Below are 18,789 nucleotides of genomic sequence, written 5' to 3' on the forward strand. Positions count from 1 at the left end.
AGTGAGAAAGTAGATAGGAGTATTTCTCTCTGTCTCTGCTAGCAGGGAAAGAATGTTATCTACAGGTTGCCTGGCAACGCCAGCGTCCACGCTTTCCCGGTCTATGGCCATCAATGACGGAACGAAGGAAGCTGTCCCGATATCAGTCTCATCAGCTAGGTGCTGGTCCAATCAGCGTTCGACACCTAGTGCCAGCGTGGCAAAGTGGAAATTAACTGTGTGTTCAGCCAATGAAATGTGTATCAACAATAACGTATTCTACAGTATGAATAGCCTTTGAAATGAATTGTTCGTCAGAGACTACCCTGTGCCCTTTTGGTGGTACAGGGGAGAGTAATTTGGCTGTATGCGGATCTGTTCTGTCTCTCTGATCTGAAAATGAATTAACTAAACCATAATTGCTCGGACTGGACAATCCTTCTTCCTGGTGGTTTCATCTTTTTATTGGGTACAAGGTATTTTTCTAAAAGAGTATTTCCTGCTTAAAGTAATCCTGTTAAAACTAATTGGTAACTTGGTCATAGGCTCTCTGCCTAGTTGTGGTGCTGAGTATTCATCAGTACTTTTAAAATACTTTCTGTGTACTCTTTGAGTACTTTCTCAAGAGTAGTTTTATAGTTTTAGCCCTGTGTGGCTCAGTAATTCAGTATAATACAGTCCTTTATATCTTTGGTCCCTTTTGCATTTTATATGCAACTAATGGGTTTTATCTTAATTATAAATCCATCAGGGCCCCTTAGTGCAGGTCCTTGAAATGAGGTCAGAGAATCACTGCTTTACATGATTCACCTGGCATTAGTAGAGTTTGTGCGGGATGAGATTCAACGAGGTGTGGCATAAATCTTGAAGGGGTATGGAGTGCGTGTGGCTCCGACGATTCCCTCCGTACTGAGCTTAACTCCGTCCAGAGTGGAGAAGCAGAACTTCTGTAGTAAACTGACAAAAAACAGGAAGAGCTGTATTCTTGCCAGTCCCTCTCCAAGACATGCACGCTTACCTGAGAGAGAACAGAAACGGAATTAAGACATAAAGGAAGTCGAATAATTTCTGTCAATGTCCCTTTTCAATACATTATAATCTGCATTTGCCTAATTTCCCCATCAGTGACAGGATCTCTAAAGCCAAATTCCAATACCCAAAATCTTGGCCGCTCGCTCACTCACACTCGCTCACTTCAGCATGGTAGTGCTACGGTGAAATTGGCGACCTGCTGAAATATGTGACAATCGTGTAGACATCACATAACGTCAGTGTCTGAATGTAAATCGTTGCAGTTTGTTCATTAGCAGAGTTCAACCTAGCTGTATTTAAAGACCTCCATTTAAGTTTGTGTGAAGTCCACAAGATGGTCACATATTTCACCATAATTTGCCATGCTGGAGTGAGCGAGTGTGAGTGAGCGAGTGGCCGAGATTTGGGCTATTGGAATTTGGCCTAAGGGCCGATTCATACTCTGTTCGGCTCTGTAGAGCCTACAATGTGACGTCATTTTAGGTACTACTGAAAATTTCTGACGAGCCGAAATCATTTCGGCACTACAGCGCCGAAACAGCGGTAAAATAGGAGTATGAATCGGCCCTAAGAGTTTGGCCCAACAATTAGGATCTTGATCAGTGGATTGACTTTCAATTTGATGTCCCTCTTACCTGCAGAGAAGGGCAAGAATGCATCCCTTCTCACAAACTTGCCATCAGCATTTAGGAAGTGTCCTGGGTTGAAGATGTTTGGTGTCTCCCATTCATTCTTGTCAAATAGCACAGAAGTGAGGTTGGGCATCAAGTTGGTTCCCTACAACCAGAAAATAATAGTCAGTTATTGTACTGGCTCTGTTTGAATTATTTCTGGCTTATAGTTAAAGCAACATAAGTGCAGTACTGCAGTTATATGTGACCATATGTTGATTATGTGATTTTAACACAACCAAAATACATTTTGCTATAATTCAAATCTCATGCTTACCAAAGTGTTTATGAAATACTAAAGCAACAGGGAAACCGTTATGGTTGATGACTGGCTCTAGCTTGAACTGTGAGTCAAGTCAACAGGCTGTTATTGACACAGATCTCAATGAAGAGGCACACTATAGTGAAGTCACATGGCCAGAAGGATAGAGGCAGTATTGTGTCTAACTCAGTATGTGGATTAGCTCCTCAATTAATCAACAATTGTCATGTATATATCAGGTTGTATACTGTATATGTATATTATTCTTCCATCTTCCTTTACGATTTTGTAGAGGATTATGTGTACGTCGGAATCTTAACCGACCACCACAACAATGGCAAAATATGGATGGACACTTACATATTGCATACCTTTGGTATGAAATAACCGCCCAGTGTTGTGTCTTTGGCGGCCATCCTGAGTCCATTGAGAGGTACAATATTTCCCATCCTCTGGATCTCATGGATGACGGCATCAGTGTAGGGCATGTTGGGTCTGTCGGCCATGTTGGGTTGGCGGGACTGTCCAATCACTCTGTCTATCTCTGCCTGGACCTTCTCTGTGTGATGAAATAGAAGGTTTTTGTTTTAGAAAATAAACAATATTAGCAAAGACATACCTGTACAGATCCTAATGGGTGATTAAATATATATTTATTACAATTTATTATTTAACCTTTATTTATTTTGTACCCAAGATTGTATATACATTAACAACACATTATGGGCTTGTGTGGATATAGCCCAATCCCTGAAATCCTTCTCGCTGCTTCTGGTCAGACTAGATTAAATATAGGCCTTTCCTTTGGGTTGGTTAATGTCCGTCCTACACAAAGATTAAATTCACATTGACAATGAATGGACAATTTTACATCATAGTGTCTGAGCAAATAGACATGTTACGCCATGATGGTGTATCCATCCACTCTTACTTCTTTGTCATCTGTGTATGGTGTTCTGGGCAACACTCACCTTGGATATGAGGGTGGTTAATGAGATATATTGTTGCCCACTGCAGTGTGGTGGAGGTGGTCTCTGTACCAGCGAGGAACAGATCCAGAGAGCACATGACCAGGTTGGCTTCATGAAATCCCTGCTCAGGGCTTCCCTTATTCTGAAGGGAGAGATACATTGATGAGGAGATAACTAAAGAGATGGAAATAGAGAGGCCAGGCTGTAGACAAATTTGAGTACTTCCAATAATTTCACTTCTAATCTCTAATCTCAGACATTGGAAAACTTCAGTTACTAGTTACTTTGCATATTTTGATTATTGTTACAAAACCAGACATACTTTTGAAATGTGAAAATAGCCGATCTACACAAGCTCACAACTTGTAGATCCACAACTTGTTTTACATTTGAAAACTTGTTAAATGGGATGGGACCTGCATAATGCATACTATTACTTTTGGTATTTAAAGTACATTTTGTTGCCAATACTTTTGTACTTTTACTCAAGTAAATTTTGATTACCAGACTTTTACTTGTATTACAGTGTAGAACAGTATTAGTGTTTCTACATTGCAGTATTGATATACGTTTTCCAAAAGTATGAGTAGGCTAAACTTATTCCACCACTGACTGTAGATGAGGTGAGAAAAGATGACTTGACCAAATCTGAGAAACTGCTCGTACTTTATCCAGCTCCATGAGGAAGGTGTCCATGTAGTCCCGTGGGTTGCTGGGGTCCAAGTCCCACTTGTGTCTCTCTAGCTCTTCACCGATAAAGGCCTCCAAGGCTTTATAGTTGGTGAAGATGTTATTGTGAGGGCCTGGCAGGTGCTTCATCAGTCCAGGAAATGCCTCGTAGAACTGTTTGGAGAAAATAACCGAATAATAATTTAGTGAGGTCAGTTCTGTTCCTAAAGACGAACAGAAAACAGGCCTCTTCCCCAGCTAGCACTACATTTCTTTGCACCTGCATTTGTTCCCTACTTGGATACTAGGTATTATTTAGATTTATGTGACCAGATTTGAGAGCCTGCCATCGCGCAACCTCCAGCTTTTCACCAGAGAAAAACATTTTTTTTATGAATGAGTTAATAGCACAGGCAGACTAGAGCATGTCTGAAATAAGTGTCACTGTCAGAGCTGAAATCGACATGTAAATATGAAATCAATGCTTAAACATGTAGCTAGGTGTAAATTTGTTAGAGACCACAGAAGTGAACCTTTCAAGCCTGTTTTCTCAACTCGCTGTTTTCTTCAAGACATTACTCTATAAGCCATATCTCCTAAACTGGTGGGTCAAACTGAACAACCAATATGTCAATTTGAAGCTATGATTCCCTGCTTTCATATGACATGAAAAAACGAATATTCAAAAAAATCCAATGGCAGTCCCTCAGTCAAATTTGGACACATGTTTAGGTATGTGTTTGCTTCAAAGTTATTTAGATAGATGTTATGTTTATCTACCTGTTTTCTTACACATGATTTAGACTTTTGTTTTATGCATCCCTCTCTATGTCGTTTTATTATTGTTTGCTTGGCTTGCTGTCCGGTGTAAAGTAGGCCTACATTGAATTCCCTTGCCTTGTTGCAACTTGACCACTTCTGTTGTAGTGGACTACTGGACTAGGGCTCACTCTTCTTACTCTGGCCACACACTTTTAAGTCGCTCAGGATGATAGCATCTGCTAAATGCCTTGAGCATTGTGTGTGTGTGTGTGTGTGTGTGATTGTTGTTTTTTTCGGCTTTCGCCTTTATTTTATATTTTTTATGGAGGGATAGAAAGTAGGATGACAGGAAATGGGGATGGGGGGGGAGACATGCAGTAAAGGCCGTCGGGATTGGGAGTCGAACCCGCGGCACACTGCCAGACTGGATCACCAGCCACGGTGCCTGGACCGCTGAGCCACGGCTCAGGCCTATAGTGTGTATAGTTTAAATGTACAGACTATTAATTTTGTTTTTGGATATTCTACTGTTAGACTGATGATAGATTCTTGGTTTCCTTACGATCATAGATTACTATTTCTATGCATTCGATGTATAACCTTGTGTTGTCCTTGCTTACTGTAAGGCGCTCTGGTTTAAGTCTGCGTCTGCTAAATGCCTAAATTGTAAATGCCCTTTAACTCTTTAAACTAATACTTAATATTAAAGTCATCCCCGGACTTAAAATAATATAATCTTTGAATGGCCGATAGTGAGGTTATAACTTCGCATTGCTATTTAATGGTTCACAATACTCTTCTGGCTCAGCAGACATATATATTGTGAATGGATGCAACCCTGCATGTTAGACCTACATGAGCCCATATGGTGCCCTGCAGATAGACCGTCTCGGACAGATTTTTCAGCATGGTCTGGAAGTTGTTGTCGCCGTAGTCAAACCTCTTCCCAAACACCAGCTGGCAGATGATGTTGGACACAGCATTGTTGAAGAGGGGCACCGGGTCAAATGGTTCACCTGATCATAAAGACATCAAGAGTGAACATTCTTTAAATAATAAAAACAACACCTTAAATAGCGCACATTTTCAAGAGATTTAGGAGCGATTTGTTTGCCACTCATACACACGTTTTCCTTTGCACTCTTTAGTCTTTTCTATTGTACCAACCTTTCTCCCTCTCCATCTCTTCTTGCAGATAGCGACTCTCCTCATAGATGCTCTCCTCTAAAGAGCTCTTTCCTACTCCAAATCTGCGTAGGGCAGAAAGGGCAAAGCGACGCTGTCTCTTCCATACATGTCCGTTACTGAAGAACAGACCCACTGAAATAGAAAAGGAAATCACAATACATCGTTCATCATCTCTTTGCATTGTCTGTCTGTGTACAGTATATGTGCCTTTGCGAGTCTTATAGTGGAATCGGAGGCATCGTAAAGCAGCAAATCAGTTTCATTGATTGACCTGAGTTCCCAGAATACAGTCTGGTCTGGATTGGGCTGTATGGCCGATCCACAAAGTTTTCTGCCTGGGTCACCAGGGCTTCCTTCACCATCTTGTACCCAGTTACAAACACTGTTTTGTCTCTTCCCAGACGCAGACAGAACACATTCCCGTAAAGGTCGCTTAGCTACGGAGGCAGGACAAGAAAATAAGTGCCTGTTGTTGTCCAACATGTGACTCTAATAAAATACACATGCAATGTCAATGGAATACATACATACATACATACATGTACAGTGTATGAAATAGTGTTAGTACTAACAAGAAGAGTTGTTGCTGATTAGTTTAGTCTAGTTTTGTGTTTTTTCTAATGGGTATCCTCTGTGTTTTCAAATTAGTATTGCTTTTATTATTTCAGAAACATAGGGTGGCATTACGTGCAGTCTTTTAACATGCTTACCCTATATAAAAATCCACACGGGCATGCGATTGCTTACCTTGGTGAGGTAAATGTGAGGCTGTTTGAGGTCAATGCTGAACACGTTTCCTACAAGAGGAAGCGCCAGGGGTCCCGGGGGGAAGTTGTGTGGATTCCTGTTCTTGAAGAAATCAGCTAGCAGGAGAATGACAAAACTCAATAGCAGCATTGCCCTGAGATCCAGCGCCAGAAACACACCATAGAGCCACCGCATGGTGAAGGAAATGCAAGAGAATATAAGCGAGCATGAGCAAGAAAGGAACTGATGGGTTGCAGTGTTTTGCAGCTGCTCGCTTGCTCTACCACCCAGTTAGTTAGAGATGGGCTGGTCCTGTATATGGCCCTGTGCTGCTGACTCACACCTTGTATATGCAGCTTTGCATGTAGAAAGTGGAGAGAGGAGGGGGTGTATACGTCCCTCTGATGACCTGTCATTGACCTCTGACGGTGAACAAAAAATATATAATATATATAACTAAGATTGGTCACATTGTTACGTCACACAGCCTGTGACATGCATTTGAATGTTTGCTCCACCTCTTTTTCACCCCACCTTACCCCGATGACGCATTATTAGAACAATACAAAACGTTCATTTTTAGACCATGTATAACCCATTTTTAGACAGATGTCTAATAGCTGACTATTGCTCAGTGGGAAGTTCAGGATGATGTAGATCATGGGGGTTGCTAGTAAAGAGTCTATTTACTTATAGTATGTAGAGATATATATATATATATATATATCACTCATTCTTGAGATGAGGGACAAAAGTGGAAAAAACATGTCCCACACATAAGAGCCTTATTTATGTTAAAAATAAATTAATTCATAAAAATAAAAGCACTTGCAAAGTTAAATGTAATACAGTTGTGTATTATTATGCCATTAATTTCATTATATATTTTTTCATATGCCATCTAAATTAGTTAAAAGCAGGCACTGTACCCAAAAAGGCCTGTATTTAGCCTGTCCCCAGCAAGTTGTCACAATTTCAAACTGCCAAAAAAGTGTCTAATACTGTCACAATCACATAAATATACATACTAAATGAAAGTAGATTGTCAACAACATAGCAAACAATATACACAGTTAATTTTAATTTATATTTTAAATTAAATATCTCATATCAAATGTGTGTCCCACGTCTCCGTCAACTCCGTCAGGTTTTTTGAAAGTCTTAAATTAATCAGAAAATATTGTCGACAGATTTAGCCTGAAGACTCCTTTTCCAAGTCCTGTTTATATTTGTTGCAACAGTGGAGCACCTGGTCTGACAAGCATTCAATTGTTTGATATTTCAAAACAAACAATGTTGATATCAATGTGGTCACAGCTTTTACATGTCAACTCCGTCAGGACATTATTATGATCTTTGTTAAGAATTCCAAAATAATGTTTAGTATTTTAGTTTAGGGTTAGGTTTAGCTAACAACTGAAGAAAAACTAAATGGATAAATTGTACTACAGAGGGTTAAGATGAAAACAAATGCCATTTTGTCAACTCCGTCAGACGTCAACTCCATCAGGTTTTGTGTCTGACGGAGTTGACATGTATCTGACGGAGTTGACAAAAGTGTTTCCAAAACAATAAAATTATAGTTTTTGAATAATGGGAAGTATTCTAATTTGGCAGACAGTTAGAGCATGCCTTAAGGAACATTTTTGGCTATAGGGCCACAGATTTGTCTCGTGGTGACCATGGCAGCCATCTTCCAAAATGGCCGCCACCTGATGTTATTTTACAATAACTCAAGTTCTACACCACCTAGGATCTTGATTCTGGTGACTAATATTACATTTTCAAGGATGAGGGATACAGTGGTACAATTTAGATTTTCCCTATGACCATGGCAGCCATTTTTCAAAATGGCCGCCACCTGCTGTTATTTTACAATAACTCAAGTTTTAGACCACCTAGGATCTTGATTCTGGTGACTAATCATACATTTTAAAAGATGAGGAATACAGTGGTACTATTTAGATTGGTCCTGTGACCATGCCAGCCATTGTTTTTCAAAATGGCCACCAACCTGCTGTTATTTTACCAATAATTCAAGTTATAGACCACCTAGGATCTTGATTCTGGTGACTAATCAATGTAATCATACATTTTAAAAGATGAGGAATACAGTGGTACTATTTAGATTTGTCCTGTGACCATGGAAGCCATTGTTTTTCAAAATGGCCACCAACCTGCTGTTATTTTACCAATAACTCAAGTTTTAGACCACCAAGGATCTTGGATCTGGCGACTAATCATTACATTTTCAAGGATGAACTTTCTCTGGGAGGGGTCAGGGCTTATTTCAGGTGCAGGTTGAGTTGCTACTGACAGGACATTACAGTAGGTGGGCTTTATGGCCTTTGACTTGTCCCTTTCAGGCACAGACGCACAGTTTGACTTCACTGGCCACTGCAGGGAACTGTGGGGGAGAAACTTTGGTCTCTTGACACCCCGATTAGGTTCAGGGGTTTTTTGGTAGAGACTTGCCTTTCATGACATCGTTGCTGCAGCAGTTGATCTCCTTACTGCGAGCCGTGGCACACTCTGGGTCGCTTGGGCGTTGTATCTTGGTGGCCTCCTGCCAGTGTTTCTCCGTCCTCATGAGCTCTGTGTTCTGGGGCTCTTACATTGTCTTGGCTGGAGATTGCTTTCCTGCAGGGTCCAGCCCAGTCTTGTGCAGATGGCTGCTGGCCCACCTGGAGGCCCAAACCTCAATTGTTCGGTTGGTGTGATTAGGTGGGGTGGTCTTCCCCAATCAGGATGAGGGGTTTGACCCTTTCAAACCGTTGTAGCGGCAGTCTGGCCAAGTGTCTGTATTTAGTTGTGAGGCTAGATACAGGATACGATTGCTCACCCAGCCCCAGGTGACTTGAGGTGAAGGCTCCTTTGATTTGGTAACATTGCTTTGGTTGACATGCTGGGGACACAGAGAACGACACTGATGCCTTCAGTGTCTGCACATCCTACCTGATAGTTCTGAAGGCAGATCTTCAGGTTTTCCGTTGAGGCAGAGTCTTTCGCTCACTGTTCACCTCAAGCAGGACTTCAAGGTGTTTGCCTTTGCACAGGCTATATGGCTAGGACTCGTGCTTCAACCACTCCGAGAACTCCAACAGGGTGTTGGTTGCTCCTGGGCCGCAGAGCATTGTGCGGCGGAATTCAACTCTTATCTCTGGTGGCAGCTTGTTGAGGAGTCGTGCAACTTGTGAGCCGCATCTAAGTGCTGTGTCTCCTTCTGGGCCTAGGGTTGTTAGCATGCCTACCAGCGACTGTACTTGAAGCGCAAACTTCTCAAAGGCCACCCCATCGCCTCGACAGATGTTGGCTGCCTCCAAGACACTTGCTATTTTCCGTAACACTAATTCGTGGGGCTGTCCAAACTTGTTGTTTAGGTGTCACCCGGGTCTCTGTTGGTGAAGTCGGGTCTATAGGTGGTCTAGAACATTATTAGAACGTTATTTAGTATGGGGATATTAATAAAATCTGGTAATAAATTCCTTACCAAGAATTTTCTTCACCAATGTGTTTGGAAGGGTGTCTACTAACATATCCCACATTGCTTTATATTCAACCACCCTAGGGGAACTTTTGACAGCTGCTGAAAGTTGGGGTACCATCAACAACCAATATAAGGCAAAATGTTCATTATGCTTATAGCATGTGACATGTCAAACTAGGGGGTTTTCATGATTCTGAATGCATTCCAAGCATTAGCTATGCATGAAAAACACTCATTGGGCTGAAAACGGCCATAGCCGTCATCACAAATGTGATTAGGTCAGCACATTTGGGCACATTTGGGCAAGTGGATATGGCCGAATTTAGCCCAAGGAGTTTGACCCCTAGTTTGGCCATAGACCCCCTAGTTTGGCCATAGCCACTTGCCCAAATGTGCTTACCTCATCACATCTGTGATGATGGCTATGGCCGTTTTTAGCCCAAGGATTGTTTTTCGTGCAAAACTAATGCTTGGAATGGATTCAGAATCATGAAAACCCCCTCGTTTGACTTGCCACATGCTACTTAAAGCATAATGAAAATTAGAACATTTAGCCTTATATTGGTTGTTGATGGTACCCAACTTTCAGCAGCTGTCAAAAATTCCCCTAGGGTGGTTCAATAGAAACCAATGTGGGATATGTTAGTAGACACCTTTACAAACAAGAAAATTCTTGGTAAGAAATGTATTCCCAGATTTGACATTCTGATAATATTCCCTGACTAATTGGTAAAATAATAGCAGGTCTGCCATTTTTGAAAATGGCTGCCATTGTCACAGGATAAATCTAAATAGTACTACTGTATTCCTCATCCTTGACAATGTAGTATTAGTCACCAGAATCAAGATCCTAGTGGTGTAGAACTTGAGTTATTGGGAAATAACAGAAAGTTGGTGGCCATTTTGAAAAATGTCTACCATGGTCACAGGACAAATCTAAATAGTACCAATGTATCCCACATCCTTGAAAATGTATGATTAGTCACCAGAATCAAGATCCTAGGTGGTGTAGAACTTGAGTTATTGTAAAGTAACAGCAGGTGGCGGACATTTTGAAAAATGGCTGCCATGGTCACAGGGCAAATCTAAATAGTACCACTGTATTCCTCATCCTTGAAAATGTGGGATTAGTTACCAGAATCAAGATCCTAGGTGGTCTAGAACCTAAATCAGTTCAACTTGTCAACTCCGTCAGATGTCCGTCAACTCCGTCAGACATTGGTCACATGATGTTTTTGTTAATTTCCAAAGAGATAGATGATTCAATGTCAAATATTTTGTGCTTATGTATTGAAACACCAACTGAAATACTACTTAATGATGCTTTTTATTTTTTTTAACATGGTTTTTATGTTATAATATTGAAAGTAAAGGTTGAAAATGAAGGATTTGAGAAATGGGATATTTCATAATAGTGTGATATTGGAATAAAACAATATTAAATTAATTGTATTACTTAACTTGACTACTAAAAGCCATTATAAGATAACTGAGGACTTTATAGTATTGTTGAAATTATCAAATTAAAATAAAAGGGATTTTAGTGTGTCTGACGGAGTTGACATAAATCAGTTATAAAGTGCATAAATGTCCCATTTTAGAAATAAATGTTATGCGAAAAACCTGTTCCTTCTCAAGATTGGTAGTTGAGACCTGTGTCTACAAATACATCCATTTCATTTGAATGGTTCTTAAAATAAAATAAAATCTGATTTGAAAAAGGTTTTGTCCCTTATCTCAAGAATGAGTGATATATATATATATATATATATATATATACACACACACACACACACACACACACACACACACACACACACAGGCCTACAGTGTATATATGTAATGTGTTTAGATATGGAGTAAATCAAATTTAACTAGAAAAAGTGCCCCTCTGGGCACAGGTCTCAACCAGGATAATAGCGTTTGTGATGTTTGGACAAAGTGTAGGAGTAAGTGTATGACAAATCTGATACGTGTTGAACACATGACTACTGAGATAGTGTATACCGATTTGCGTGATGTATGTTGTCACCTGTCCCTTTCACCTCGTTGAGTCTCCCCTGCAGTGTGGCTTCTTTTAAATGTTTTATTTTATATTTTTTTTCATGGAGGGACAGATAGTAGGCTGACAGGAAATGGGGAGAGAGATGGGGGGAAGACATGCAGTAAAGGCCGTCGGGATCGGGAGTCGAACCCGCGGCACACTGCCAGACTGGATTACCAGCCAAGGTGCCTGGACCACTGAGCCATGGCCCAGGCCGCAGTGTGGCTCCCTCACCAGGGAAGCACCCCTCACACTTTGAAAATCCCTGCTGTACAATCATGTTTCTAAATGCATGATCACTGAGGGACCACATGCAATTCCTTCACGGATCACCAGTTGTCCATGACCATGGACAACCAGTTGAAAACCCCAGCGCAGCCTCTAGGGCCAGCTATAGTAACAATCAAATACGGAATACCAAACACTTTTGTGTAGGTACTGGCCAAAGGTGTTGGCTTTCAGTATTTCTGTGTTTTTAGCAGGGAATTTGCCTTCACTTCATTCTGTTCATCTGCTTTTCTGCACTACAGAAATGGTGTTATATGTAGATGTTATACAGGTAAATGATACACAGACCATGTGATATCCCATGTAAGCATATTCATGTTTTATTAATGTTTTTGTTACAGTCTGTGGAATTGGAATTAGATGGAAAAGATGAATGGCTTCAGCGAGCCGTGGCATGAATCTGGAATGGGTGTGGTATATGTGTCACCCCAACGAGTCCTTCTGTACTCAGCTCTACTCCATCCAGGGTGGAGAAACTGAACTTCTGGAATAAACTGACGAAAAACAGGAACAACTCCATTTTTGCGAGGCTTTCTCCCAGACATACACGTTTCCCTGAAAACACACGTAACATATTCATAACCTTGGCCATAAACAAAACACAAGCATACACAAATCACTTAGAGCAGTTGTTCCCAAACTGTTGCGTGCACCCCTTGTGGTGCGCGGGCGCCTTCTAGGGGGTGCTATGTTTTTATTTTATGTCACTATATAGCTTATGCAATTTATATTTCCATGTGGGGGGTGCGTCAACTAGGTCAAGAGGTCACGGGGTGCATGGCCAAAAAGGTTTGGGAACCGCTGACTTACAGTATAGTCCACACAGGCAAAATGTCATGGGACCCCCTAAAATAATTTGGCGACCCCCCGAGGGGTCGCGACCCACGGGTTGAGAACCCCTGGTTTAATGGAGTAGTTATTTTCTACACACCCCATGTATTGAATTCGTGGAGATTATTCTTTGTTTTTCATTTCACATTCAGCAATCTGACAAATAAATTGCCCACAATTTGCATGAATTGCCAGTTCCAGCCTATACAGTCTTATTACCAGAGCAAAGTTTTACCTGCAGAAAAAGGCATGAACGCCTCTCTCCTTATGAACTTGCCATCGGCATCTAAGAAGTGTCCAGGATTGAAAGTGTCTGGAGTTTCCCATTCGTTCTTGTCAAACAGTACGGAAGTCAGGCTTGGCATCAATGAGGTTCCCTACGCAACACACGGGAAGAAACAACCTACTGTAGGCCTACTGACTCCCATTTATTGTGAATAATGACTTGTAGTTACACATCTTCATACGTATAATAGATGTGATAGAACATAGCGAGATGTTAATAAATAAACTTAAAAAGGTCCACATAGGTGGACCTTTGGCAGTGATATAAAGTAACCAAGTACATGTATACTTCGACATTGGTATTGCTACTTTTAAGTAAAATGAGCTACCACTGCTAACCTTTGGTATGAAATAACCGCCCAGTGTTGTGTCTTTGGTGGCCATCCTGAGTGCATTGAGAGGTACAATATTTCCCATCCTCTGGATCTCATGGATGACTGCATCAGTGTAGGGCATGTTGGGTCTGTCGGCCATGTTGGGTTGGCGGGACTGTCCAATCACTCTGTCTATCTCTGCCTGGACCTTCTCTGGGTGATGAAATAGAAGGTTTTTAAGCATTCAATAATCAAATAAGGTAATACACACCATCTCTACAATGTTATTTTTGTGTGTTAAATGTATGCATGTAAGTCTGTCTCCTGAAACATACACCAATCATAGCTCATAATTTGCTGCTACGTAACGTGCTTATCTCTCTCAGGAAATCTCTTTGTTGCACCAGCATTGTTCCTGTGAACCTGAGCTGAGTATCACTGTAGCCTAGTTTTTTTTCTTCCTCACAATACTGTATTTTCCCCCAACCCCTAGTGTTTATATGTAAGCATGGATTACAGTTATCCAGTCACGCACTGTGCTGAACTACTATATTTGTGTCTGTTTAGCTGTCCTTCAGTGACACCCTATGGGTTTACCTTAAAAAACGTTTTGTCCCGACCTGACCCTTTGGTGTGTTTTTGTAAAGGCAGGAACACTTCGACATGTACAGTAGATGTGTAGGAATAAATGTTTTATACTGTATATCAACCAGTTTCCTGACTGAACTAAATTTGACTATGATCTTAGTGTAGGTGTTTGCATTTCACCAGACACCTTGAATATGTGGCCACTTGATGAGATAAACCAGGGCCCACTGCAAAGTGGTGGAGGTGGTCTCAGTTCCAGCCAGGAACAGATCTAAAGCACATAGAGCCAGGTTGCTCTCCTCAAAGCCCAAGTCCGCCTCTCCTTTGTGCTATTGAAACACAGGGAAAAGTATGTGTACTAGCAGTAGTGGAATGTAACATTTAAGTACTGTTCTTAAGTACAATTTTGAGGTATTGTACTTTTAATTTATTTTCCCAATTTCCAATACTCACTAATACACTACATCTCGGCTCCAAATATTGTACTTTTACGGCACAACATTTATTTGAAAACTTTAGTTACTACTAGTTACTTTGCAGATTTTGATTATTATTACAAAATATATTAACCGTAGATATATTTCGTCCATTTGAAAATAGCAGATGTACAAGCTCATAATTGTGTGCTTATCTGCTATTTTCAAAAGATTTGTATACATTTGGAAACTTGACATCTGGGACATTCTACATAATACTTTTTGTACTTTAAGTACATTTTGATGCCAATACTTTTGTACTTTTACTCAAGTAAATGTTGAAATCCAAACTTACTTGTAACAGAGTATTTCTATATTGCATTATTTTATACGTGCAGCTTGCTCACGCACCTTCTCCATTTCTATGATGAAAACGTCCATGTAGTCTCTGGGATTGCTAGGATCCAATTCAAGCTTGTGTTGCTGCACCTCCTGACGAATGAAGGCAACCACATCCTCATAGTGGGCAAACATTTTGTTGTGAGGACCTGGCATGTACTTCATGACTGCGGGGATTGCCTCATACAGCTACAGTGAGAAAACGGTTTTAAGGTGACATTTCATTCATAAGACTTAATCTGAGTATACATGTTCTAGGGCAGGCCCTATTTGAAGTGCCCACACTGCAACTTTATTGGTTCTTTATTCTATGACGTGACATCATAGACGGTTTACCGCCCACAGTCCAAAGTTTAAATATGTATCAAAAAAGGTCAAAATTCCCATTCCTGGTGTCTGTGTACTTTCTCTATACAGTATGCTACGTGAAAATTCATATTACTGTACACAGTATGAATCTGAACTTGAGATAGGAGTTATTCATCATTCATATACTCTTAGGCTTGTTATGTACCCTGTGCTTACTACTTGAGATCAGCTCCTTCAGATCTTTCTCTACTGTTATGTAGGTCTTCCTTTAGTTATTCTATTGCAAAAAACTAAAGAGAGACAGAGGGAGTGGAGTGCCCTATGCACATATATGTATACAATGAGATTAATGAGTTGGATGGATATTTCCTCACTTGACCCCAGGCAGAGCCCTCCAGTTGATTGGCTTCGTTTAAATTCTTGAGCAGGGTCTGAAAGTCGTGGTCACTATAGTCAAACCGTTTCCCAAACACCATCCGGCAAATGATGTTGGACACAGCGTTGTTCAGTAGGGATGCTGGGTTGAAAGGCTTTCCTGAAGAAAGTTATTAAGTCATCCTATTAATGTTGTTGCCTTTGATAAGATAAGATAAACCTTTACTTATCCCAAGAGAGAAATGTACATGATGTTAAAGCAGGAGTGGAGAACCACACTATAGGTAAATACAAATGATATAATGAGTTTGTAGTTTATTTTTAACTGAACTTTCTTTATAACTGCTGCCGCCTACCTTTCTCATTCTCCATCTCTTCCTGGAGGTAGACACACTCCTCGTATATACTCTCTTCCAATGAACTTTTGCCCATTCCAAACCTACGCAGGGTGGACAAGGCAAAACGCCTCTGTGCCTTCCACCGTTGACCGTTGCTTACGAAAATACCCTCTATGCCATCGCCAGGCATGAACAAACATGGAGAGACAATACAGTGTTATGTTCATCGTTATACTCACAGGTAATTAGCAGCAGGATGGATGGAGGGTTTTCTTTAATTATGCTCCATGCAGTTTTAGACCCATATTAACGATGTTGAGTACAGTATGTCTTAAGTCTAAAGACATGTACTCAACATCGTTTTTGAGTGGTGCAACCACTCCAAGGAACAGCAATGTCCGTGTTAACCTACTGTATGTGTTGGTTAACCTATGTGACTATGAGTACCAGTAGGGGAAAAGGTGGTGCTGTTGTGCCAGAAACAGAGAGAGATAGTGCTGCAGCGTTGCCTGCTAATGACAGAGAGAAAGAGAGAGAGGGGGGGGGGGGGGGGGTAGTTGCACCATTCAGTTCACACGGGTGTGATTTTTTTCATTGTGCCTAGCAGCATTTCTAGAGGAATTGGGAGACATGCTTTTAGGTTCAAAAGACTGGAACCTCTCCTTGTCACTTCATCAATTTCTTATCTAGCTGTTCCCATTTCTGATTGTACTGATCTCTCTCTCTCTCTCTCTCTCTTATGATGAATTCCTGTTCTGTTCTTTGACTATATAGAAGTGTATATTTGTACGTCTCTAAATGTTTTGATGAATTGAACAAGGTGGACCCTCTTGTAAACAAGTGTAATGCTTAATTGGGTCGTCCACTCACAGTTAACAGTCTTTGTATTGAGTTTGTGTTTGAAATGTACTGTAATTCTGCAAACTGTTAATAAATATTTCAATCAATCAAATATATATATACTTTATATAATTTGCATTGATTGTTTTATTTCTTGTATTTTAAATGTATTTCAAGGATATAAGTATGTAGTGGGATTTGAGATGGTGGAAGAGGGAGTCAGAGAGAGAGATGTTTACCTAGGTCTCCTGAGTAAATTCTGCCTGCAATAGGGCTGTATGGCCGATCCGCAAAGGTCTCTGCTTGTGTCACCAGTGCCTCCTTCACCATCTTGTATCCGGACACAACCACCCACTTATCAATGCCGAGACGCACGCTGAACACACTCCCATAGGTCTCGGATAGCTGTGGACATTATACAATTATACATTTGTGGCAGCGGTGGCCGAACGGATTGCGGAGCGGTCTTGATACCGGAAGGTCGCCAGTTCGAATCAGCGGTCCGACACGTTAAAATTACCACCGCTGAAGTGCCCTTGAACAAGGCATTGAACCACTACGATGAAATGTTCTATGAGCAGGGCCTGGCTGGAAACAAGTTCTTGAGCTTAGCCCAGATACCCTGGGTAAATATAGTAATCATTTAATTTCATTTCATTTCACAACATAGCTGATATTATGGATCAAGTAGCATTTTTGTGACCAAATACTTTATTGATTTTAATATATTAGTATACATGTAAAACTGTATTTACTTAATAATTATAACACAAATTAGGCAATCTTTGTACAACAACTTTAACCATGATAAACAACTTCCCAAGTAGGCCTTCCAGAATTTCTAAATGATATTGTTCCAATACACTACACTACACTGTGTGTAAAATGGATAGGATTCACAAATAAAATGTAGGCTAATAAAACCGTGGCGTAAACCGTGCCCTACCTTGGTAAAAGAAATGTGAGGCTTATCCATGGCAATACTGAACAAGTTCCCTACAAAGGGAAGAGTCAGCAGCGGTCCTGGTGGATAGTTGGCTGGATTCTTGAACTTGAGGAAATCAAATATCAGGAGAGAAACAAAAATAAACAGCAGGATTCCCTTGAAATCCAGGCCTGTCAAAAAGGCATAAATCCACATTCTGAAGCTGAACCGGATATTGTGAAGCTGAATCGGATCAATTTACACCATTTTATTCTCCCTCTCTAAGTTTAAAGCATAGTGTGGCGAAATGCTGTGTGTGTTTGTACTGCATGAGAAAGGATCAAATGAAAACAAGCTACAGTGCGCTGAAGCTATAAACTGGTGGTCATAGTGATCTTAAAGCTGTAGCCTACTGTACCGGAGTAACCTCGCCTCACCAGGCTTTCCACCTCGTACCGGACTCCGGAGCACTAAGACACACCTCTTGAAAGATAATTATGACTTCATTTCTCATGTTATGTATCTTATAAATATATTTTTCAGTATGAAATCAAACACCAATGCTCAGTAATGCATATTTTCATGATCAGTAGGCCTACTGTGCCCAGCACATGCTAGCCCTGAAACATGACTGTCATGATTATCATGACAGTAGGCTACGAGCGTCATGTGAACCATGGCTAAGCACATATACTGTTAGGTACGATAATTATATTGATTTGGGTAGCTCCCAGTCCCAACAAACTACTTTGATGACTTGATGAGATAGCGTTTGCCTTTAGTCCACATGCAGAGATTAGAGATGTTAATGAGTGGCCACTCGTGTAAACAGGTGGGAAGAGGAGAACATTGTTTTAACTAATCCAATGGGTGTCAGATTATGTAAGTAGGCTATGTGGTTAACTATCTGTTACGTCATTATGATTGATGATTGTGTAATAAACTTTGTGAACCTTAGCGTGATACTGTCTCGTGTCTCGTTAAGGTTCACAAAGTTTATTACACAAACATGAAACATATATAGTGCTGGATCATAATGACGTAACAATAAGATATGAGACAGAAGAAC

At 40.6% G+C, this 18,789-nt stretch overlaps 1 protein-coding gene across 1 annotated transcript; it reads right to left on the reverse strand.

The window, feature by feature from the left end:
* Positions 1-821: 821 nt before the first annotated feature.
* Positions 822-18,088, reverse strand: LOC306926140 (cytochrome P450 2J5-like; the record flags this gene model as incomplete). The annotated part of the gene is made up of 18 exons (XM_079505401.1): positions 17,742-18,088; positions 17,035-17,200; positions 15,974-16,126; positions 15,617-15,777; positions 14,946-15,122; positions 14,306-14,447; positions 13,556-13,743; positions 13,167-13,308; positions 12,489-12,655; positions 6,282-6,383; positions 5,806-5,971; positions 5,514-5,666; positions 5,202-5,362; positions 3,582-3,758; positions 2,916-3,057; positions 2,316-2,503; positions 1,647-1,788; positions 822-997 (listed from the first exon to the last, which is right to left on the reverse strand). The coding sequence occupies exons 1-18, from the start codon at positions 17,934-17,936 to the stop codon at positions 822-824; spliced, it is 2,898 nt and encodes a 965-aa protein (XP_079361527.1). The 5' UTR covers positions 17,937-18,088.
* Positions 18,089-18,789: the final 701 nt, after the last annotated feature.

This window comes from Electrona antarctica (genome assembly GCF_951216825.1).
Source record: "Electrona antarctica genome assembly, chromosome: 7".
Classification (NCBI taxonomy): Eukaryota; Metazoa; Chordata; class Actinopteri; order Myctophiformes; family Myctophidae; genus Electrona; species Electrona antarctica.